Source organism: Hipposideros armiger, unplaced genomic scaffold, assembly GCF_001890085.2.
Source record: "Hipposideros armiger isolate ML-2016 unplaced genomic scaffold, ASM189008v1 scaffold_635, whole genome shotgun sequence".
In the NCBI taxonomy this organism is placed as follows: Eukaryota; Metazoa; Chordata; class Mammalia; order Chiroptera; family Hipposideridae; genus Hipposideros; species Hipposideros armiger.
In genome coordinates this window covers 58,431-83,883 of record NW_017731985.1, presented here as the reverse complement: position 1 = coordinate 83,883, position 25,453 = coordinate 58,431, and the positions used below count along the sequence as shown (strand labels likewise).

The 25,453-nt window shown below is 44.0% G+C and overlaps 1 protein-coding gene across 1 annotated transcript in view; it reads right to left on the bottom strand.

Moving 5' to 3' along the window:
- CLPB (ClpB family mitochondrial disaggregase) overlaps positions 1–25,453 on the bottom strand; it is a 135,021-nt gene that overhangs the window by 67,357 nt on the left and 42,211 nt on the right. Inside the window, exon 4 of the mRNA XM_019625652.1 lies at positions 17,752–17,855. Within this exon, the coding sequence (XP_019481197.1) occupies positions 17,752–17,855 (104 nt within the window). The remainder of the gene's footprint in view (positions 1–17,751; positions 17,856–25,453) is intronic.

The window sequence follows — 25,453 nt, the reverse complement described above, 5'->3', positions numbered from 1 at the left end:
GAAGACTGTTCCGTTTCTTCCTAATACTAACACATTTCATTTACTGACTTTATTCTAGCGTGTGCCTGGAATGGTCACTTTGCACAATCTATTTAATTCTCATAACTACCTTATACAGTAGGTATTATCATTCCCATTTTATAGATGAGGAAAATGAAGCATGGAGGTCACACAGCTAATATGTGGTCGAGGGAGGATTAAAACCCAGCTCTAACCCGAGTCCTTACTCTTTCTCTCCATCATATCATGCTATCACCCTCATTTTGTAAATGAGCAAATCAGAGCGCAGAGCCTAGATGTCTGGTCCTAGCCTTGGCTCCTATTCCCCCTTCTTTCCCTGCTCAGGTGAAGGTGCGGCCACTCTCTGCAGAACTTAATTACTTAACAAGAAATGTCCCAAGGTTTGTAGCTAGCACCCAGATAAGCTGGCTTAGGTGGAAGTATTTCATGAGTTTGGCCAAAATGAAGTTGCTGGGGTGTGTAGCTGAGAATAGACCATCTTTTCCTGTGGTCTATGGACTCAATAGTGGATCAGGTCTTCTGCACCAACACAGAGGCTCTCCAGACTGACAATGCCTCCAACCCCACACCAGGGTCCTCTGACCTTTCTTGGAGTAGGGAGAACATGAAGAAGGCCTCTGAGTAGCTAACACACAAGTGCCATATGCAACGGCATCTGCATTTCCCCCATAAGAGAGCCCTTTAGGACCCAACTCAGAGATTACTAACTCTCAGTCACAGTCTTATCAAATCATGGTAAGTGATCTTGTTTCCAGCCCACTGCAGATTAGGAGAAGGAAAGAAGAAGGCTGGGGAGGCTTCACAATCAAGCAGATTGATTACAATCAAGTGCTGACCAGGCAGGGAGGGAAAAGAACAGCACACTATAAAGCTAAAAAGGAATTCACAGAATACGGAACCTCAAAAGCCCCTAAGGGCACTTCTGAATTGCCACATAGGACATTAACTGCAGGATATAATGAGGAATCTGAGGAAAAGTGATAGTTGGCTCAAGAAAGTAGGAAGGGTGCAATCCATTTTACAAAGAAAACATATCATTCATTCAACAAACAACATTTCTTGAGTACCAATGCATGGTGGTAGCTTCTGGAGATGTACTAATGAGTAAGAGTCTAATGCAAGACTCAGACCACTGGACAGATGACAGTATTTCACAAGTGCAGTGATAAAGCTATACACAGGATGCTTACCATAAAAAGCAGACGAACTCAAGGAACACAACTGGGGCTATTCGGTTCAGGGAAAAATGTCACCAGAGTGCCAGCAGCATAGCCCAGCTAATAAGGAATATCCATGAGGCGGGCCCCTGCCCACCTCTGAGTTCTTATCTCTCACCACCCCCTTTCTAATGCTCTTTCTTGCCTCTGAGATTTTGCAGATAGTATCCATTGCCTGGAACACTTCACCTCTCCCATGACTTCAGCTGGCTAACTCCAGTTCATTTCTAGGCCTCTGATTAGCAGTCACTTCCTCCAGTGGGTCTTCCTAAGTCTGAAGTAGTACTGCTTCTAAGAGCTCCGCAGCACCTTAGGCATCTCCCAGTGACTGTATTTACTACATTCTACTGCTATCACCCGTTTAGTTGACTGCGTTCTCCACTAGACTGAAAGCTCAATGCGGACAGGACAAGTGACTATCTTCTCCATGGCTGTATCCCCACTGCTTACTATAGGGTCTGGCCATAAATATGTGCTTGACAAATACTTGTTGAATCAGCAAATAAATACATAATTCATAAATAAGGCCCTGATACCACCTTGTTTTTGGGATGATGATGATGATGATGATGATGATGATGATGATGATATTTAGTGGAGGCAGCAGAGTGTGGCTATGAAATAAGTGAGCTGTGGAGCCAGGCTGCTTGTGCCTGGATCCCCGCTCTGAACTGACTGTGTAATCCTGGGTACCTACCTAACCTTGGTAACCTCTCTGTGCCAAGTTTCTTTATCTGTAAATGGAGATGATAATGGTACCCTCTCAGGGATGTTGTAAGGATTAAATGAGACACTATGAGTAAAGGGGCGTGGAACAGTGCCTGGCATATAGTACCTCTCAGTAAATGTCAGTATTATCCTTTCTGTTTGGTCTTGTGCTTCCAACAGTGTATTCTCTGTGTGAAAAGAGGTCCATTTGGGGAATCCTGCATACACTTTTCTCCTCAGAAAGGCACAGTTCTGAGTTAAGAACCATCTGTTTAATTTGGTGTTACTCAGCATTTGTTATTTGACAGGCTCTTTCCACTAACCCTTGCTAAAATACTGCAGTACTGGTGTTCCACTCTTTGGAACTGAGTAGTGCATCACGGTCTGTAAAATATTTTCATTATTTATTTCAGAATAATCCTGCGAGGTCTAAGTTTACTCTCCCCATTTTATAGATGAGGAAATTGAAGTTCAGAAGGATGCAATGGTCAGCTGGTGGCAGAGGTAGGACCCAGTCTGGTTCGGCTAGGCTCGTTTCGTGCTCTTATCAATAACCTCTTTTGGCCCATCACCCAGTTTTAGAAGCTCTGCCCCAGATCATCTTGCTGAAGCCTCCCGCTCATTAGATTTCATACTCTTCCCTAGCCAGAACAAGTGGCTAAAGGCAGGAAGGTGTGGGGAGAGGTGTAGCACACACCCTCACACACCTATCCCCCCTCACTGAAGAAGAGTATGCAAATCCATGGAAGCTCAAGTGACTCATCCAAGGCTGGCTCACCAGCTGGCTACCACGGTGGTCTTTGGAGGCCCCGTGTTTACAGCTGGTCCTCAGCCAGTGAACCATTCCCTTCTCAACAAAGACATCTACCCGCCTATCTCCAGCACTGGGTGAGGTGAGCGCAGGCTCCTGCTTCCCCTCCAAGCCAGCCATTCCTGTCTCTGCAGTGGGTGCTGCACTGCTCTGACCACAGGAAGAGTGCGAAGCATCACTCTGTCATCCTTCTGCTCTCGTCTCTGCCTGCTGATGCTGCAAAGTTAATGCGTGGGTGCCGCGGCTGTATGTGCATGCTGTACACTCTACAGGATTCCCTGGCCTCAGCAGAGGTGAAAATAGTCCCTGAAGCCTGGCTAGGCGCGTTTATGTAGCCTGGCCACTTACCAGCACTGCTAAAACAGAAAAAAAACCAAAAAGAAAGAAAACAAAAAACCCCCACTGCCTCCCACGATGAGAAAGAGTGACTTAAGGTAAAAAAGTCAGACAGTTTGAATCTTAGCTCTGCCACTTACTAAGTTCTTCTATCTGTAAAACGGGTACAATAAGCAATAATCTGAGGAGTACTAAATATTTAAATTTGAGAATCAAATCTGATAATAGGTTTCTTAAAACATCATCAGAAACATTTACCCATGCTGCTTTCTCCCTTGGGTCAGGGACTGGGGACAGAGATTTGATAAAAAGTATATGAGGCGACGGGTGGTCTCAATTTAACAAAAGCTGTATTGCTGCTGCCTTGTGCAGAAGACAGGCAACCCTTGTTATGAGTCCCTCTCCCCCGGGCTCGCTTCTACCCACCACCCCCAGGAGCTGCGCCATCTAATGTCATGGAGTGCCTAGCAGTGCCCTTGCCTTTAAAGATGTGAGCGTCTCCATGAGAAGGAGTCTATGACTAATATGACAAACGTGAGAATAACCCCTTACGTTTGTGCAGCATTTTACGGTTTAGAGAGCACTTCAATGCGATCGCTCCCTCACCTTCATGACAACCTAGGGCAGATAGGTCAAGTACTATTCTTTCTATTGAACAAGAGACAGAGGTAAAGAGGTTAGGTGGCCTGCCCAACACGCACTGCTGGTCGGTGGTGGACTAGGGCTAGACCCCGAGCCTGCCTGGCTTCATCCTCCATAGCCTCTGCCAATGCCCGCAGGCTCAAGCCTCGCATAACCCAGGGTCAGCTCACCTGGCTTGAAGCTCAGGAACTAAGCTAAATTCTCAGGAGTCTTCAGGAAGAAACCTCTGGGCTCTCAGCTTCCTCCTACCCAAGGTGTTTTGTGTCTACGACCTCATTAAATCCTCACTGTAACTTGACAGATAGCCATCTTACTGCCAGCATCACAGGCTGCCTCCTTAACCTCTGTGGGCACTGTCGGCTCTGCCTGTTGCATTCACCTTCAGCCAAGGGATAGTGCAAGAGGGAGACTCCCTGTGCCAGGTCTCCATGAGACCAGTCCTGGAGAGGGCAAGGCCCTTCATTTCCCTCCACAGTATGGAAAACAAGCCTTCCTCTCCAAATCCTACCTGTTCTTTAAAGCCCAATTCAAGGCCTCTTCTTCCAGGAAGTCCTCTCCCTCCAGCTCTTCCCTGGATACCTATCATGTGGATCATGTGTACTGATTTACCAGTTAATTATTTACTGTCTTACACACAACACCTCTTGTGATACTTTGTGTTAAAATTTTCCCTTCTGTTCTGACTCCCCAGTTATATCCTGGGCTCCTCATGGGTGACAGTAACTAGTTATAACATTTTTTGTATGTACTTTCTACAGCATCACTTCAGTTTTTTATGCAGCTTCAGCAGTGAACACACAAGAGCCTTCGTCCATCTACCTGCCCACAAGCACACCACCACTGAGCACCTCAGTACAGGAAGTACTATGAGAAGCACGCATGCACAGGGTCTGAGGGCAGCAAAGATGGGGCACATGTCACGTGGCTTGAGGAGGAATCTCCCAGAAGAACTTTCCTGAGGATGAAGGGGAGCGTTCCAGGTGGAGAGGGGAAGAAGGGCATTCCAGGTAATGGTTGCATTACCTGCCCATTCAAGAAACTAGGAGTCCTTCAGTGAGCCTGGAATGCGGAGTGACGGTGGGTGGAGCAGTGGGCAGAGATGAGGTTGCCCAGGTAGGTGGGGGCCTGTCCTGAGAGGGGTTTGGACTCTATCCTGAAAGCTATGGGCATGCAATCATTTTTGTTATAATGAATTAAGTAGCATGGGGAAAAGCAAGAACAATAAACCAGGAAACGAGAACTGGATTTAAAAATGGCTCTTTCACTGACTTAATATGTGTCTCAATCCCTCCATGCCCCAGAGTCCCTATTTTTAAAACTAGTTTTTGTACATTGGTGGTTCTCAAATTAGTGTGAACAGAATCACCTGGGTAACTTGTAAAAAAACAAACCCAAAACACTGATTCCTGGGCCTCCACTTCAGCAATTTAGACTCAGCAGGCAGGGCCTGGAAATGTACATTTTAAAAAGCCCACTGTGTTGTTCCTCCACAAAGACTAAGAAGCACTGGACTAGATGATCTCTGAGGGTCCTTCCCATCCTAATGTTCTTGTGAAGAACACAGAAAAGATGTAGGTGGCCACCTCCGCCTGTCTGGCTCTGTTCCAAGAAAACCAAGGATGTCTGGGCACTAGAATGCTCTTCCCAAGGCCCACGTTTAGAAAGGGCCAAGCTCCCAGGACACGAAGCCTTGTGATGAGACCTCCAATATCTCACTCATATCACCTCTCCCTCCAAAAAATCCTAATTGGGATTAGGTCCTTCTACACAATACACTCTAGTCTGTCTCCTCGTTCATCCCCCAAACATTTATTAAGTACTCTGCATGGGCTGGGCCATGGCGAGAGAGAATGGGTTCTGCCCTCAAGAGCTTGTAAATGCTACAAATAACATCAAATAGTCGTTCTTTTGTAAACTATCTTTGAAAGGAAAAAATTCAGAATTTTGAGTCAGAGAGATCTGGATTCTAATCTTGATAACTCTAGAAAATTACTTCATCCCTCTGAGCCTCAAATTTCTCATTGGTAAAATTGGAAAATTGATATCTATTAATTGGGTGGCTGTAAAAATTAGAAATGATGCAGTATAGTGAGGGGAACAGGAAACAATCAGCAGCTAAGAAACGGCCATTTTCAAGTTAACATGTCTTTCCCTGTTCTGGAACACGTAATATATCCACATTCTTCTGTTTGACTTTCAGAGGCCTCTCCTGCCTGGTCCCAGTTAATTTCTCCAAATAGACTTTCAACTCCTCCTTTCCTCCTGGTTGAGGCCCCCCAAAAGAGGACCCTGCTGATCCTACTGCGAATCCTCAGTGGGCAGCACTGTGTATTAGAAAGCACACAGCGGTCAGCGTCAGTCAGACTGGGAAGCAAAACTCACTAGCTGTGTGACTTTGATCAAAATACTTAACAAATCTGAGAATCTGTCTCCTCATCTGCAAAATAAATAATATCATCTGTCTAACAAGATACAGAGACAAACGCAATTAAAAAGTGCACATAGGATCTGAGTAGACATTTCGCCAAGGAAAATATACAAATGGCCAAAAAACACAAAAAGAAGCTCAACGTCATTAACCGTCAGGGAAACGCAAATCAAAACCACAAGATATCATTTCACATCCACCAGGATGGCTAAAGCAAAAAAGACAGTCGATAACAAGTGCTGGTAAGGATGTAGAGAAAACATTATGTCCACACAAAAACTTGTACACAAACATATGGCATTATCCATAATAGCCAAAAGTAGAAACAACTCAAATGTCCCTCAACTGATGAACAGATAAAGAAAATGTGGCAAATCCATTAATGAAGTATTATTTAACTATGAAAAAGGAATGAAGTACTGATAGATGCCACAACATGGACGGACCCTGAAAACATGCTAAGTGAAAGAAGCCAGTTACAAAAAGTCTACATGTTGTATGACTCCATTTATATGAAATGTCCAAAATAGGCACACCTATGGGGACAGAAAGTGGATTAGTGATTGTGTAGGGCTAGGGGGAGCTGAGAAGTGAAAGGGGGAATGCTTGATAATGGGTATGGGGTTTCTTTATGGGGTAATGAAAATGTTCTAAAATTAATTGTGGTTGACGGCTGCACATTGCTTGTGAATATACCATAAAGTGTTGAATTATACACTTTAAATGACTGAACTGCATAGTATGTAAATTAAATTTCAATAAAGTTATACGAAAAAGTGTATGTAAGGAGTGGAGCACATTGCCTGGCATGTAGTAAGGACTCAATGAATGGTAATAAGTGTATTACTGTGCCCTTCCCTCTTCCTAATGCCGCTCTAACCCTGGCCAGAATCACCACTAACACCAACACTGTCGAGTATGTCAGGCTCCTTGCTGGGAGCTGATTTCATACTCAGTGAAGAGTCACAGGTAAGTCCTGAAGGCTAATATCCCAGGACTAAGAGTCTCCCTCCAATACCAGACATTTAAATATATAACTCTTGGAAAATAATGGCCTCCATTTATTGAACACTATCATGTGCCAGGTATTGTGCTAGGATCTTCACAACTATTTTCCTCACAAGAACCATACTAGGCTGTTATTATTATTCCTATGAATGGAGAAAACAGGACTTAGAGAGGTTATCTAGCTTGTTTCAGGTCACATCGGTAGTCAGTCACACAGCTGGCCTGTTCAACCCCAAGGCTTGTACTCTTTTCACTATACAGCTTCACTATTCTTTCCTTTTATTTATCTATGTTTTACCCATCCTTTACAATTCAAGCAGCCTGATTTTTACTTATATCCCTTTCTTCTATCAAATCAGTTAACATTTTCTTTTATACAGTCTTATGTGTTCTCAGATTGCTTCATGTGTATACATTTGAACATGGTAGGTGCTCAATAAATACTTCTTTAGTGAATGGTTGTTAAGATGTCTCCTCAAGCAGGAAACAGGTTCTTAAAGGATAGATCTTGTATCTTAGAGATCTCTTTAGCCCTCATACAGAGAAGGCACTCATGCTCATCTAGGCTGGCCTATGGCTGGACGACCAGACATTGCTTGAAAATGGTTCTCACAGATACCACCCTCTCTGCCCATAGTCTGGAAGGTTTCTTCTTAAGAAAAGGACCCTGCCTACCTCATTATTACCTTGTCATAGTGTAGCATGAGACCTGGCACACAGTGCAAGTTCAGAAAAGATTTGATGAGTTAAAAAGATGACTGAGTCAGCACTTAACTCTACTGGAGACACAAGTGCAGCCCTCCCACAGGAACCCCCAGCCCATCTTCTCTGTTTCCCATGAAAGGGAAGGCGGAGAGCAGCAAGGTTGACTTTAAGAAGACAGGCTGTTGACCCTGCCTGTGGCCCTGGACAGTCAGTGTAGCATTCTCTCTAGCCCCTCCTTTGACCACAAACCCAGCTGGAGCTTTCCAGAGCCCGCGTTTCACCTTCTCACCACCAAATTCAAAGAGTTCAAATTTCCAATTGTCTTCTAAATGTCAGTTTTATAGTTTGTTTGAATCAGGATCTAAATCAGATTCCTATATTGCTATTGATGTGTCTCAAAGGTGGTAAAAATAATATGGAAGGTGGGGGAAGTGGATGGGGAGTATAGATAAAACAACACTGGCTATGGGTTAATGGCTGAAGGTAGCTGTATGGTACATGGGAATTCATTACACCATTCTGACTACTTTAAAAAAAATTAGAAGATTATGGCAAACTCTTAAGAATCCGTTGCTCTGTTAACTATAGACCCACCAACACCCTGTTTGAACCTCCTCTCCTTCCCCCCTCTCCTAACACTCAGAGTGGTGACATGCTCACAGGTATCCAGGTTGCGTTTGATTTGTCCTATAATTACTCTGAGCTCACTCTCTCCCCGCTATCCCCGCCCCTGCCCCCATCCTAACCAAAGCAGTATTATTTCAGCTCCAGGGATCCTCTAGGCAGGGCTGGCAGCAAGAAAAAAAAAGGGAGCCTGCTCTGTTTGCCTCTCAGCCAGCTATGCTACTAGGTGGGCCAAACTTGGTCCCTCTGTGCTTCCATCTTTACACCTGCTTGCCTCTCCTCTCCTTTTCTTCAAGATGTTAAAAACTTGCAATAAAAAACAAATACAAAATGCTGTAATTAATAGCCAATTCCAAGCCAACCCAGCATCTCTACTAATAAACCTCAACACTTGCAAAAAGAACAATAAATTCTGCTCCTCTCTGGTTCTGAGGTGGTCTCTTTTATATACTCCGCGTGTGTGTATGTATGTGGGTAAGTATGTCTACATATATATTTATTTTCCTTTATTTCCCATCCAGGGAGGGGCAGAATAATGAACTGCGTGCGTCAGGGAAGATGAATCTGAGATACTAGGGAGCAGTGCAGTAAAAAGATTAAAGTGTTATTATTGTTGGGTTTTTTCCCCCATGGTCCATTGTGACAGCTCGACCGTCATCTGTAAAAAATGTCTCAGCGAGAGATAATCATCGGAAACTCAATAAAGCGTCAGGGGGAGCCTCAGCCCCCATCAATCACTGGGTGCCTGGAAAATTTCAACCCTCTGTCTCCCTTCCTGCTATCCATATAAATGTCTCTAATATATTTTGTGTGGTGTGTGGGACCCATCCCTGATTTTGAACTTTTGATGAAAAAATATTTATACACAAAATATGTAAATCAGTTAAAAATCACAAGACTAGTTCTTTGCCACCCCATCCCACATTTTCTTATTTTTATAAATGCATCAAATTTATTCTTTTTAATAAAACATGTCAACTAGTCTATCTCCCACTCCCAGTCAAATATATAATAGGTTTGGAGGGCTAGAAGGATGGACACAATTAACCTAACTGGCTGATACATTTCATCTTGAAGTTAGCCAAAAGGCCTGATGGACTGACAGTGTGTTGTCCATCCTGGCGACTCTATAGTGGCCGGCACTGCTGAGAAATGACATGCAGAACCACTGGCTCTAAAGGTGCAACACGCTCTGACAATGATGAGGAAGAGTCAGGGACATTATTAAAAATAATAACTTGCCCAAACAGCTTTTGGCCAGATAGATGTCCAAGCCTTGGACAAGCCGGAGGCTCTGAGCTGACTACATGTGAGGCCCACATAGGCTGATATGGTTGCTGGGCTCTCTGCAAGAGTGGGAGACAGCTCTGCTAGCATTATCTCTGCCTCAGTGTCCTTTCAGTGGTGTAGATCACAGGGTTGCTGTGAGCACACAGTAACTATGGATAAATGTTGCCTCCTGCTGCTATAGCTATCACTGTCATTGTCATCTTATCACCTACCTGCCTTTGCTTCTCCACCATGGAAGGAAGCAGTTCCCAGGGTGCCCTCTCCTCTAAGACCGTCAAGGCTCCTCTCTTTCAAAAGGATATAAAGCCCAAGCATTTGATCTGGCCCCTTTACTAACTGGGTCTTTACCGCTCATTACTCTCGAATGAATCTTCTGCTGTGTGGATGCTTCACTCCAACAAGTTCACTTGCTGGCCTGAAACATATTTTCCTGTTTCCCACCTCTGAATGTTTTGGACATAACACACCCCCGCCGCTCTGCTCATACCCAACTGCACCTACCTACAGGCCCTCCATAAAACCTTCTTATACTTCAAGGCTGAAATACCATTTTACCTCCTTGACTGCTTCAGTCAGAGATAAACTTCTCTGAGTTCCGATGGTCCTTGTTATCTGTACCTCTGACTGGATTCTTGTCGAATATTGTCTTGGTAGTGTCTTCAAACTTAATGATTATTAATTACTGTACTCGCTAGCACCTTACATTTGCACGATGCCTTGTATTTTCTCAACTTATTTCATAAATACGTACTTCAATTTGATCTTTATAATAAACCTATGGTATAAGAAATAGTCTCTACAGATGAGAAAAATCAAGGCTCAGACAGATAAAGGGAATTGTCCAAGGTCACGCAGTTAGGTGATGGACAGACATTCCTTGGACTCTAAATAATGTTTGGCTCTTTGCGGACAATAGTTTGCTACCACTGAAAGGGATCTGGAAGGCTGTGTCTTCTCATGAAGTTCCATGAGAGTATGATGAGAATAATGATTATGATGTAAAAACAGAAATTTACATTAATGGAATTCCTTCTATTTTCTAGGTTTTAGGCTGGAGATAAATACACTTTCTTTAACTCTCTGAGACAGGGTCTCTGAGCGGTGCAGAAAATTGCCCTGGATGTCACAGCTATTAAATGTTCTGTACTCCCATAATACCATGGCATAAGCACACAGCCTCTCTAGGAGTGAGCTTAACGTGGCAAAATAAGGTCTCTTCCAGGGAGGAGAAGGTCCAGATGAGCTTTCTAAAGCAGTTCAAGCACAAGGCCACAACTAACACCTGTGGTCTAGATCATGCCACTTAAAGAGTGGGGGCCTGTGAGAAATGCAAAATCTTGGGTCCCACCCCAGACCTACTAGATCAGAATTTCTGGGAGTGGGGCCCAGCAATCTGTCTTAACAAGCTCTTCAGGCAAATTTTTATTTCCTTGGAAGCCTTATTATTCCCATCTAAGCCTGAGCTCTCCCAGGGCATACATTCTCTCTGCTGTGCCTGGATAGGGCTGGGCACACAGTGGGTGCTAGGTGGTTCTCTTACACTAAATTGATGAGCTAGGATGAGACCACTCCTTGGCATGTCCTGGGGAGGGGGAGAAATATTATAGAAAGCAGTTCCATTACCACCAGTGAGGACTCCTAGCCATCTACTGAACTCCAGGGCACTTGTCTACTGGTTTGTGATGTGCTAGCCTGCACCACCTTGTCCCTAGAGATGGGGAGGTCAGCTGCCTGGACTTGCAGCTCCTGGAGCTGTGTGAAGGGGCCACCTGGGAAGGTGGCATTGACCATGGCAGGTTCAGCCTAGAAAGCCAGGCCCTCTGCCCCCAGAGGGGTCCTATGCCAACCTGGCTTCTGCACAACTCATCTTTATTCAGCTGCCACTTGGAGCTGAGAAGAGAAGTTGATTTATAGTCTGCTCTGGCCACGTTTCTGCCGTGTTTTATTGTTTTAATTGTACATAAGAGAGGCGCGGAGTGCTTGCTTGCATTTCTGACAGCCCCAGACACCCAATGTTTATAACAGTTACTTGCAAGCAGCCAGCGGCATCCCCAGCTGGGCGACTTGTTTTCTGTTACCACTAATTTACTGCCTCCTCCACCTGAGGATTGGGGCCTACCACCCATGAGCCAGCCACAAGTGGAACTCTCCTGGAGTGGACCTGAGTGGGGCTCAAGGCACTGAGTGGGATGTGGCCAAGATCAGGGAATGAGTTGGCAGAGAAGGAGCCGTGATCTCTGTGCTCCCCTCCACATGTGTCTTCTCTGTGTGCCTTTGCTCAAGCTGTGTTCCCTGTTTAGAATATCTTTTTTCCCCTCTCCTCTTCACCCTCCAAAGCCCAGCTCAAATCCCACTTCTTCTAAGTTCATTTCTGGCTCTGACAGTGAGCCTAGAGTTTTTAGAACCTTAAAAATCACAGCTCACAGGGACCTTGAGGTATAATCCAAATGTCCCAGGGCAAGAACGCCCTTCATAGAATCCCTGCGGGGCAGACATCTAGCCTGTCAGTGCCCCTTGAGCGGTGAGTTGCTCAGTACCTCCAATGCAGGTACTGAGCCTACCTTACACCGAGCCCAGACCCACCTCCATAAAGACATTCTTCATCCATGCTGTACATACGATTCTCTCTAGTGGTCCTAACAACCCTATAAGATGGGTACTGTTATCCCCACAAATGAGAAAACAGAAATTCAAAAACCTTAAGTCACCTGATGAAGATCACACAGCTGGTAAGTGACAGGGTTTGGAAGAAGCATGACTGACTGGCACCAAAGCCTGAACTTTCTCCAGGACACCGTCATGCCTCTGAAGATGCCACTCTGAGGGGTGACAGAAGTAGTCAGGCCAACAAGGTTTCTATGCCAACATTCCTGCATCACCGGCACCAGTAGGCTTGCCATTTACCCAGAAACACTAACACTGATAAGGGTGGAAAATGCTGTGATGTGCCCAGCTGAGAAGGCTTTCTGCTAAGGAACAACAGCCACAGGGAAAACAGGAGCAGCATTTCACTAGAGACAGGAAACCAGTTACAAAGTCTCAGCAAGGAGGGCACAAAAGTTTCTTTCCTCTCCAGGCTTTGCCTGTTCCGAGCAAGCAGAACAGATATATAGAGCCTCTCAGAGAAAACAAGGCAACTTCTCCAGTGCCTTTTGGTCTCCTTGTCTGGATCCTCTTTTCCTCTTCACATGTTAAACGCATTAAATGCTGGCACCTGAGTGAGAGACTTGTCCTCTTATCCCTTCTCTTTAACTCCTTTCCTTGGGCAGTTTCAATCACATCCATTGTTTTAACTATCAAACAAATGCAGGTGACTCCTAAATCCCCATCTCCTTCCAGACTTCTCCTTTGAACTCCAGACCCACGCATCCAAAGGCTCACCCAAATCAGAAATTGAGGTGTCACCATGGGCACCTCCTTTTCTACCAATTCCCAAATTCCACTGAGAACTCAGCCTTCTCCTAATATTTTTCTAACATCTGTTCCCTCTGTTCCCAAAGATCATTTTAGAAACCCCCAGAAATTATAAGAGCATTTTGGGGGAGAGGAGCTTCTCATCCAATTCTCAATTCTTTATCACCCTGTAAAATTCAAGAGCCATTGCTAATTTCGCCCCTCCGATGTCACCACGGTCCATCTAAAATGCAAATATAAACTGAGCAGTACCCTGCTTAAAATCCTTTGGCAGCTTTCAGAAAAGTGTGAGCTCCTTAGAATTGTCTTACAAGGTCCCTTCCGCTTGGAACCCCGCTTCCCTCTCCACGCTTACTCCTTGCTGTTCTTCTCAGCACTGTGGCAGATGATTCCACCCGCTGTCACCCACCCACCCCATGTCTCTGTATGTGTTGCTCCTTCTGCCTGGAAGGTCCATCACCCTTAGTCTGCCTGGCAATTTCCGACTCATCCTTAGGACCCAATTCAAAGCCGCTTACCCTGTGACACGTCCCAGACACCAGCCTGCCCTGAGGGAGGGCTCATCGCTACCTGTACCAGTGCTACCTACATACAACTTTTGTACATCCACCTTTGCATTTACCACTCTGCACTGCAGTGCCTTGTTCATAGGTCTGGCTTCTTTCTTTACTGGGAGGAGCTATGCCATGCATATTCATTTCTGTATTCCCCGCATCTGGCAGAGTGCCTGATACTCAGTAAAGGCAGGCTGAATTATAAATAAAACTGATAAACAATTATAACTATAGAGTTCTTTACAATTCACACATCACATACTTTATCTTTTCATCATCTCAACAATACTGATGAGGTAGACAAGGGATATATATTAGGGAGGTCTTGCCAAGGTCACAAGCTATAACTCACCACCTCCCTTTAGTACTGAGCATAGGCTGAGGTGCCTATAGAAATTCAGTGAGCTGGATGGACTTTGGCACGGACTCTATGCTCTAATAGTGAAGGACTACCCAACTTTTCTGAGCTTGTGACTTTGCTATGAATTTGTCCAGACACATCTGGGCAAGGGGCTTGCACCTCTTATTCTGCTCTACCTTCCTCACACTTTCCTGTAAGTCAGGTAACTTCCCATGAAAAAGTCAGTCCCATCCAAAGAAAGGAGAACCAAACACAGGATTCTTTTGTTTCTGTCTACTTCATCAATGAGAATGACCGAGAGCTGGATACAGTGCATTGTATACAGTAAGCAATCAATAAATATTGGCTGAATGGATGAAAGAATGAGGCATCTTTAAATGGAAAAAGGAAAGAAAAATATGGCTAAGGAGGAGCTAAAGGCTTAGTCTGCTAAGGAGGGAGCGGAGCCCTGGGATGATACCAAAGGACTGCCACTTTCTAGCTGTAGAGCCCATGAATTTGGAAAGCAGATCACATCCAAATTGATACACCAGGGAAAATCGGATGGGCTGCCAGAAAACTGTGGCAGACAAAGGTAGCCTGGAATTTGAAAAAAAAAAAGTGCAGAAGTAGATCTTGCAAACTATACAACAGTGAGTTTATCCTGACAAAATTTCTAGAATTTTTTTTTTTATAATGGCTCTTAAACACTTAGGCACCACAGTATGGGTCCCATAAGGATGAGAAGACCATGCCAGAATAACCTAACATCCTTTGAGAAAGGGTTACTGGGCAAGAAATATGACAAATGCTAAAAATATTTTTATTTTAGCAAGAAATCTGAAAAAAAAACTCTTAAAATTCTGTGGGCATGGTAGAGAAATGAAGGCTAGAAAAAAATAGTTTGGTGGATTTACAGTTATGAATGGTGAGCAATGCTTCAAAATTGTCCTGATCATGTGCTCTAGGGCTCTGTACTTTAATAGAGTCCTTATAAAGCTTCAAACCAAAGGCTAGCATGTAAAGTACATGATGGTAGCCATCATGTCTAACTCAGCAGTGCCTAGAACAGTGCTTGCTATATAGAAATGTGATCAATAAAATTTTAAAAAACTATTTGTGAACAAATGAATCCATAGAAAGCCTGTTCACTAAATTTGCAGGTCATGCAGAATAAGAAGAGTTACTTAATATTTTTCTCTTTATTTCATGATGGATATAATAGCCTTTTTCAATATTTTTGTTGTCTATTCATCTACCTACCTACCTACCTACCTACCTACCTACCTAGAATGTAGGCTGGCTAGAATAAAGTTAAAACAATTCAGAGGAGGTTGACAAAAACAAACAGAAACAAACAAAGGAAGGAAGGAAGAAAGAGAAAAGAGGAAGGAAGGAAGGAAGGAAGCAGGCATTGCTGAGTTAGACAAGATCCCTGCCATCATGTACTTTATGTGCTAGTCTCTGATTAAAATGGAAGAAGGAAGGAAGGAAGGAAGGAAAGATGGAAGGAAGGAAGGAAGGAAGAGAAGAGAAAAGAAGAGGGAGAAGGAGAGGGAGAGGAGAGAAGGAGGGATGGAGGAAGGAAGCAGAAAATTTCCAGAACAGGTCAACTACAGACTCTGGGTTAAATCCAGCCTGTTGTCTATTTTTGAAAATAAAGTTTTATTGGAACACATCCATGCACATTCATTTGTGTATTGTCTATGGTGCTTCTGCACTACAATGGCCAAACTGAATAGGCACAACTGAGACCAAAGGGCTCACAAAGCTTAAAATGTTTACTATCTATTTTTTTTTCTTTTTCAGAAAGTTTGCTGACCACTGATCTAGAATATTGAATATAAACATCAACCTAGGGAGAACCATTAGAACACAAAGGGACAAAACTTGAATGCAGGGGGTGGAGACAGTGCAATAGCAGAGGATGGACTAGACGGCTTCACAGCTCTGAGACTCTATGGTATCAGAAATGCTTACTAAGTCCTGCTGGGATCCTGAGAGCAGGACCTCTTCCCATCTTCCTGGCCCTGCCCTCTCAGCAAATGCTCCTCCTTGCTTTCTGGTGAGAGCATCTGAACAGAAGACAGAGCTGAGGGCAGCAAAGCTGTGTGAGTCAGGAGAGGACAGCCCACAAGCTGAGTCCCCTCATAACAGGCTGCAAATATAGGGCAAGTTTGGTACTCATGCAATTCTCCTCTGTTAGATACATAAAGTGAACATAATTCCTCCAGCAGTTTGGTGGGAATCCAAACAGGCATAGGTCATGGCCTGCAGATGGAACTGTCAGCTGAGGAAGAAAGAAAAGACATGGGCGGATGCGAGCTCACATAACCATACAAAAGGCCAAGGCTTAGAGAACATTCAAAAGCACAGCTGAGGGCAGGTTGCAATTATTGCCAAGAACAGGAAAGGCTCTGAGGAGGAACTAACTGCAGCAATGGAGCTTGATGGAAGGAGCAGCTTTAGAGAGGTGGAGAGGCGGGGAAGGGCAACTTCACACTTCATCTGGGCAGTGGTGCTCTGATGCTCTTGACATTCCCCTTATGCTGCCCATTTGGGGCAGCAGTGACACCTCCTCTCTCTGGGCTACCATACCCACATCCATGACAGCTCTGATGGTTGAGTGCACTGCTCCCTTTGGCTGAACCTCCCTCCAAGTCAATGTTCTGACCCTCAGGCAGTCAGCATGGCTGTCTGTCCCGCTGGCATCACTGCCAACCCTAAAGCAGCCACTGCTCAGCTGCCCTGTTGCTGGAGACTGAGAGGAATCTCAGCCTCTGTGAGTGATCCAGGATATGGGCAGGCAACGGGACCAGTCTGGACAAGCAACAGCTCAAATGTAAAATACTCACTTCTGTCTGTAGTCAAAGCAACCTGCCCTTTTCTCAACCCTACTTTTGAAGAACTACTCACTCGAGGCAACACGGACTGACTTGCCCAGGTACCCTTGAACAGACATGTGACCAAGCCCTAGTACAGGTGCACACTGCCTCTTTCTTCTGAAGAAGTCTAGACAACCACCTGCACGATGCCCCGGGTAGACACTGATGTCCACTCCATTGGCTAAGCATAGGCATCCAGGCACAGAGGAGGTCCACTATTTGTCCTGGGTCATACAGCAAGTTGAAGGGCATGTCCAAGAGATAGGACTGTATTTTAGATGTAGGAGGAGAAAAAAGCAGTATTCAGAGTCATGTTGAGGCACTTCTGAGGCTGAAGAAACCAGTGAGGCCATTTTCTAGTCCTGGGCAGGGATTGGACAAGGTAAGTCTGCAGGAAGTAGAAGAAGAACAAATCCACATTCCATGCAGTTGCCTTAATTAGTTTATGGAAACCTGCTCCACCACCTGCTCATCTGAGGCTCTACAGGCTAAGGTGCTTTTGGGAGAACACCAGTTGGAATGCCCCTCCTCCATTCGTAAAATCAGGCCTCTAATTTATTCCCCAAGACTTCTGAAGTGACATAAATTAGAGCCCGAAGGGACTGTGGAGGACATCTGTTCTGAGCCCTTTGGGTTATCCACGAGTTCCCAGATGATAAGGGACTTGCAGGCCCTCACTCTGCGTTGCTGGTAGAGCTGGCACAGAACTGGGTGCCTGGAAGCCACAGGGAGGAGAGTGCTCAGAACAGCAGGGGAGCCTGCACTTACCTTCCAAAGAATGAATTCCCTGCTCCTTGGCGGTTTTGTAAACACTGCTGAAATCGTCCCCAAGGTTTGGGTCAGCACCAGCAGCAAGCAGAACCTGCACCACACTGAAAGAAATCAGAAAGTCAGAAGTGTCAAAAGCAGGAAAGCCCCAGCAAGTAGAGACCCAGATTCGGAAGCATAATTGGAGACTGGATTTGCCTCTGCTCAGAAATGGTACAATGGAAAGAACATGAACTCTGTGAGTGTTAAAGACAGGGGTAGGAAAGCTGGCTCTGAAACTTACTGGCTGAGAGGCTCTGGACTGGCCAATAGACATATGAAAAGATGCTCAACATCACTAATCATCAGAGAAATGCAAATTAAACCATAATGAGGTATCACCTCATACCTTTCAGAATGGCTATCACCAATAAATCAATAGACAACAAGTACGGGCAAAGATGCGGAGAAAAGGGAAGCCTTGTGCACTGTTGGTGGGATTGCAAATCAATGCAGCCACTGAAAAACAATATGAAGGTTCCCCAAAAAATTAAAAAGAGAACTATCTTATGACCCAGCAATTCCACTCCTGGATATTTATCCGAAGAAAATCAAAACATTAATTCGATAAGATATCTGCACCCCTGTGTTCATTGGAGTATTATTTACAATAGCCAAGATATGGAAGCAACCTAATTGCTCATCAACAGACAATAGGATAAAGACAATTGGATATATACAATGGAATATTACTTGGCCATAAAAAAGAATAAAATCTTACCACTTGCAACAATATGGATGGACCTAGAGGGTATTAACGCCAAATGAAACAACTCAGACAGAGAAAGACAAATACTGTACAATTTCACTTAAATGTGGAATCTAAAGAACAAAATAGAAACACACTCACAGATACAGAGAACAAATGGATGGTTGCCAGATGGGAGGGAGCTGGAGGGCTGGGTGAAAAAGGTAAAGGGATCAAGAAGTATAAATTGGTAGTTACAAAATAGTCACAGGGATGCAAAGTACAGCATAGGGAATATAGCTGATTTAAGAAAAAAAGAGAGAGAGAGAGAGAGAGAGAGAGAGAGAGAGAGAGAGAGAGAGAGAGAGAGAGAGCGCCTCTAGATAAGTTATTTAATACTTCTCTAAGGCTTGGTTTCCCCAACTATAAAAGACGAAGTGTTTATTCAACGATTACTTATCAAATGCTTACTATGTTCTAGTCACTGTTCCAGGTGCTAGGGTCCGTGCCTTTGTGGAGCTTACAGTCTTCTGGGAAGGACGTCAATTTAGCATAAAATTACAGCAAAGTGTTATAAAGGCTATGATGGAAGAGGTACCATTTGCAGTGGGAAACCAAAAAAGGGCATCAAGTAAGGCCTTCCAGAGCACGTGGTATTTAAGGTACTGAAGACTTGAAGGCTGAATAGCTAGATCTGGGATAGCGAAGTGGGAGGACCCCGTGCCTTTACAAATCCTGGATTCAGTGCTTCACCTGAAGCAGGCAGAGCTGGAGTAGAGTGTGTAAGTGGACAAACTGTGGGAGATGAGGTAACCCACTGAAGGGCTTAAAGGGGGGAAGTAACATGACAACATATGCTTTACCTTCCCACTTCAAAAGATATACATACTGTAAAAAATGCAAACTATATTGAAATATTAAATTAAAAAATGAGTCTCCCCAGATAGCGATCTCCTTAATCTAATTTCCTATGGTAACCACTATTTCTAGTTTGGGGTTTTTCCCTCCAAACTTTTGCTATTGGAAGAATCACTCCAGTGGCTGTGAGAGAAAGGACTGGAGGGAGTAGGACCAGAAGCGGAGCCTCCACAGGGTTGGTACATGGTTGAATTAGGTAAATGTATGGTGTTTGACCCAGGAAGTGCTCTGTATATGTTAGCTTCCCTTCTGTTATGTAATGTTCCTGCTAATAATTTTATTTTTCAAATACAAAAAGAGCTCCTTGTGTTCACTATAGAAAATTCAGAAAATGTACATAATCAAGAAGAAAATGTTTTAGAATATACATCCTTCCAGCTTTTTCAATGTATAGATAGATACTTTTCTTTACAAAAATGGGATCATATATAAACTCTCTCTAAACACACACATATATACACACACCTTCCATGTTTTAAATATTTGTCTACCATGTGTTTTAATGACTGCATAGTATTCCACTATAAGGCTATTCTACATTCTAATTAGCCAATCCTCTATTGTAAAACAATTAGATTATTTTTTAATATCTCAATAACACAATATCTGATTTTTTCCTTTGGATAAATTCCTAGGAGATGAAGTTCTAGGTCAAAAGTATAAACATTTTGGGCTGACCAAGTGGCTTAGTTGGTTAAGAGTTGGCTTAAGAGTGAGAGCTCTGAGCAACAGAGCTGCTGGTTCGATTCCCACATGGGCCAGTGAGGCTGCGCCCGAGCTGAGCTGTCATGAGCTGCCAACAGGTGGCAGGATGGCTCAGCTGGTGTAACAAGAAGATTGTCTGTTCGATGGTGGGCTATGCCCACCCGCAACTAAGACTGAACTCGGCACCTTGAGCTGAGCTACCGCTCAGATGGCTCAGTGGATAGAGCATGCACTCTTAACAACAAGGCTGATGGTTCGACTCCCACATGAGATAGTGGCTACACCCACCCGCAACTAAGATTGAACACAGCACCTTGAGCTTAAGAGGCCACGAGCTGCCGACAAGCAGCCAGGTGGCGACTGGCGCCCTCCACAATGAAGACTGAAGAACAATGACTTGGCTGGTCCCCTTCCCCAATTCCCCAACATTGTTCCCCTTCCCCAATTCCCCAATAAAATCTTAAAAAAAAAAAAAAGAGCTCGCTCAAGATGCGAGCTCTGAGCAACAGGGTTGCTGGTTCGATTCCTGGCCCAAGCTGAGCTGCTGCTGAGCTGCCTACAGGTGGCAGGATGGCTCAGCTTTAAAAAAAAAGTAGAAGCATTTTTAAGAGTTTTGATGAATATTACTAAATTACCTTTCTGAAAGATTGCCCCGGGTTTTATTCTCACTAGCAAAGGATACAGGAGAATAACTGTTGTGCTTTCCTTTCACCAAAACAGGGTGTTGTTTTCTTTTTCATAATGTGTTAAGCTGGTAAGCAGAAAATGGAATCAAACTGCTGTTTCAACCTGCATTTCTTTGATGAATAGTGAGGTTGGACTTTAAAAAAATACATGTTTAACAGTCAGTTGTGTTTCTTTTCTCACAAATCCCTCATTCATGTCCTTCGTCCATTTTTTTCCCTGAATATGTTAATCTTCTGCTTACTGACCTTCAAAACTGTTAATGCTTTAGAAGGTATAAATGGATAGGATTTTAAAAAATTACTCTAATTATCATAACTATTAAAAAGCATAAGTATACTTTTAGTTTTTCTCTTCCTTGTTAATTTTTCAATATCTGTAACCAGCAGTGTTAATGGTTTTCCCTGTACTATCTGGTTTGAAATTTCATTTCCTTCAACAAGTACAGGACCTGGCTCAATTATCTGCCAAACAGATGAATGAATTTCAATAATTCCCATGCACACAAACACAGTCCTTACAGGTAAGTCAGAGAACCAGAATCCATCTCTCATGTAGCTGAGGTTCCTCCACATCTGATCTAACATGGTCAGGTGAGTCTCCTGTGTCTACTCACCTTACCTAAAAGGATCTTCAGAATTACCTGTCATAGGTAATTTATCTAGGATGTGGATTAAGATCCCAAAGAGAAATGAGAAGGGTCTCTAAGCAGCTAAAATCCATGTCTAAAACTTATTTATTTAATTCAGAGCAGAGTCTGTCAGGTTCTCACTTGGAGACCACTTGCTCTTAGTTTACACACACTTTGGATAAGATTGGCACTAGTTTACCTGTTTCCCAGAAGATTAAAAACCAAGAGGGTACAAAAAGGCTGTTATAGATAGGCACGCTAACTGAAGGTAGTGAGGGACAATATCTGATAAAGAGGTGGAGTGGCAAAGAGGTTAAGAACATTGGTTTTAAAATCTGGGACAATCTGTGCATCAACATGAATGACAGCAATGGATTATAACCCATTGAGTAAAATTAAGATTCCACGTGTCCATACTGAAAGCTAATAAGTCAATGGGGGAAAAGGGACAGCTCTTCCTTACTGTAGAGTGACAAGTAATAAATGCAGATGAAAGGATGAAATTATAAAGTCATTATTTTGCGATGTTGTAATTACCAGGGGTAACAAGAGTAGCTAGTTCATATGGCTGGGTTAATGTATGTAAAGTACGTAATGTATGCACAATGCTTAGACCAGTGCCTGACATATATAACAAGTGTTCAAAGAACTTTAGTTATTATTACTCTGTACCTGGCCCTATGGTTGGGCTGTGAAGAAGTCAAGGGAAGTATGAATTAAGACGCTTAAACTGGGAAGACAGCACGCTATTTTATAACAAGTACAGAGAGACCTGGGTTCAAATCAAAGCTCTATCATTTACTGGCTGTGATCCTGGACAATTCAGTATACCTCTGAGACTCCATTTCCTTACCAGAGATGCCTTCCCTGTGGGTTATGAGGTAACCTTATGTAAAACTCCATAGTGCCCGGCACATAGAAGGAACTCCATAAATATGAGTTCTCAACCCTTTGTCCACATAATCTTGGTAATAACATGAGTTTGGGCTGACGTGCACACCGGATCTGTACCCGACCACCCCCAGGATTCATGCTGGCACAGCCCTATATTAGAAAGCAGCTCTTCTATCTTTTGTACAAGTTGGTTGTTTTAAAATCCAAGTGAGAAAGGTTTGTCAATCTAAACTCAAAGGGACATAATTTGGTTAATCTTCAGCTGCTGTGTCCAATCACCATTCAATCACACCACCTCCCATGGCAGGCTGTCCCTCCAGGCAACTAGTGTCACTAACTGTGCTACCTGGACCTCTCCAGGTTCATGAGTATTGATTCCATCTGTCCAATTTGCAGGCTGCAAGACATGTCCAAGCAACCGAGTATGCTGCCCTTGGCCCTGGAGGGCAGACAGTGGTCTGGCAGGATGGGGACAGAAGAGTGACGAGGTTGGGCCCGGGGGCTGCTAACCCAATCAAAGGAAATGGGCATTCACTTCACAAACTTGGAGGCCAAAGAGGGTAAGCATTCAAACTCGTGACTCATTCTGCAACCTCAGAGCTTTCTTTCACTTTTAATAAAACTCAAAAGGCAGCAGCCCCACTGTGGGGTATAACTAGGACTAAAGAAACAGTGGCTGTTCAGTGGACAAGAATAGCACCAAACACCTCGCCAGATGGCTAGTGGGCTTTTCATCTAACAGCCATCACATACTTATAAAGCATCTAACACAGAGCTCCACAGGGATCAGGCCCTTCTTGAAGAAGCCAGCCCAGATCAGGCTAGAGGGCTACATGACTGTGGTTAGCTCTGGTGACCAAAGCTAGCCTTAATAACCAAAAGAATGTCATGGACCTGTGTGATACCGCAGGGCAGAAACAGGGACTAGCCAGGTTAGAGAAAGCTAAGGCAAGGCTGGTAAGAACAGGCTTAGCAGTAGGCCAGGCATATGGAGTGCCAGGAAGTTCATAGTCAAAATAGAACCAAGGGGGGCGGCCAGTTAGCTCAGGTGGTTAGAGTGCAGGCTCATAACACCAAGGTTTCCAGTTAGATTCCCACATGGACCAAGGAGCTGCACCCTCCACATCTACTGGGTTGTCGGAAAAGTCATGATGTATTTTTTCTATGTTTTTCATTGCAAAAATGTGTCATTACTTTTCCAACAACCCAACAGATTGAAGACAACTACTGGACTTGGAGCTGATGGGGCCTGGAAAAACTCGCTGTTCCCGATCGCCAATAAAATTTCAAATAAATAAGTAAAGTTCTTAAAAAAAAAAAATAGAACCAAGGGTCAGAAATGAGGCAGCAGAGATGTGAGGCAGAGTTAGAAGCCAGGTCAGATGGCAAGGACTAGAGGCTGAGGTAGAACTGTAGACCACAAACCAAGTAAGCAGCCAGAAACCAAGGAATATACTGGTGCCAGAGGTCAAGGCAAGGCAAAAGCAGCAGAACCCAGGAGTATCAGTGAGAAGACTGGGAATGAAGTGATTTCTGCCTCTTTGATGTTTTGTATTCAAGCAGAAACAAATCCCCAAATTCAGAACTGCATTTGGGAGAAGGTAACTTCCATGGGGAGATGGCTCACCTGGCTGACAAGTGGGGTGCAGGGTCAGTCGTAAAATCAGAATCTGATTTTACAAAGGAGGCAGGCACTGCTACTGAGGTGATCCACAAAAGGACAACTGCAACCTCCCCTCTGTTTTGGTGCTGGCTTACTGGCTGCCTTTTGTAAGTTTAGGCATTATTGCCTTAAATTTAAGTAGCTGGTGCCAAATGGGCTCTGGTGTACGGGGTAGGCTTCATGGTCTTAACAGCTGGACTAAAGAGGGCAGAGGACACCATGGAAACATCTCCAAAGGAACTACACTGACTACTCCACAGGTACTCACTGAAGCAGAGGCTTAAGAATACAATTCTCCCAGCCAGCTCAGGATGTGGCCTCTAGTGGTCTGTGGAAACATGTGCCTACCAGCACCAGCATTACCTCAAAGGCTAGAGAATCTCCAGATGCCCTATTTCTCTTTTTCATTTGGGGAGTCAGAAAATGTCTATAGCCCAAGAGAATGGAGGTTTTTGTCTTTTAGTAACTTGGCTCTAGTAGCGTACTTGCCTTTCTGTGTGCTCATCAGAATCTGTTCTAATTTCTCCCCAAGTGAAATGACTCACCAAAGACTGGGCCTTGCAAATATTGAAGGTGAATGTTGTGGGGATAGCATCAACCTGACAGGCTGGAAGAGGAGCAGCAATAGGATAGAATGGGGGGGTGGAGCGGGGTGGGGGGGTACTGCAGGCCTGGAAATGTGGCTAACCAGAAATGGTCAGGTCTGGAAGGTTGGCCTGAGGCAGAAAGGAGAACACAGGTCCAGAGCCCAAGACCTCGGCAAGAGTTACACATGTGAGTAGGAATGGAGAGCTCCGATTCTAGGCTGAGAGCTAGAGCTTTTTTCTCTGCCTTGTTTCTACTGCCTGCTAGTACAAGTATCTATTTTCTCAAGGGTACAGAGTAGCTAAGTAGGAGGAAGAAAGTCTAATAATGAAAGCTAACATTTGTATATTTTCTTACATGCCAAGCACTATTTTAAACACTATATGCACGTGCGCACACACGCACACACACACACACGCACTTAATCCTCAAAACAATCCTATGAGGTAGGTTACACATAAGAAAACTGAGGCACTGAGCAGTTAAATAACTTGTCCAAGGTCTTTCAGTTGTAAGGAGTAGAGGTGGGATTTGAACCTGGGCAGTCTGGCTACAAAGTCCTTGTCCTTATTACTCTGCTATTTTGCCCCTTATTTCCCTATATTGACTTCCAGGTAGCTAACTGTCTGTAGGAGCACTTTGCCTCAACTCAGTGTTTAACAGTGGTGCTAGGATCAGGAAGCCCAACAGAAAAATGAGGCAAGAATATGAAGAGCCAATTCCCAGAAAAGGAAACAAACAAAAACATTATTATTATTAAATAAATGAAGAGCGCCTCAAGCTCATTTGTTATTAGAGAAATGCAAATTAAAACAAGATATCACTTAAATTCAACATATTAGCAAAAATTAGAAAGCTGAAAAATGCCAAGTGTTGGTGAGGATATGGGGTTCTT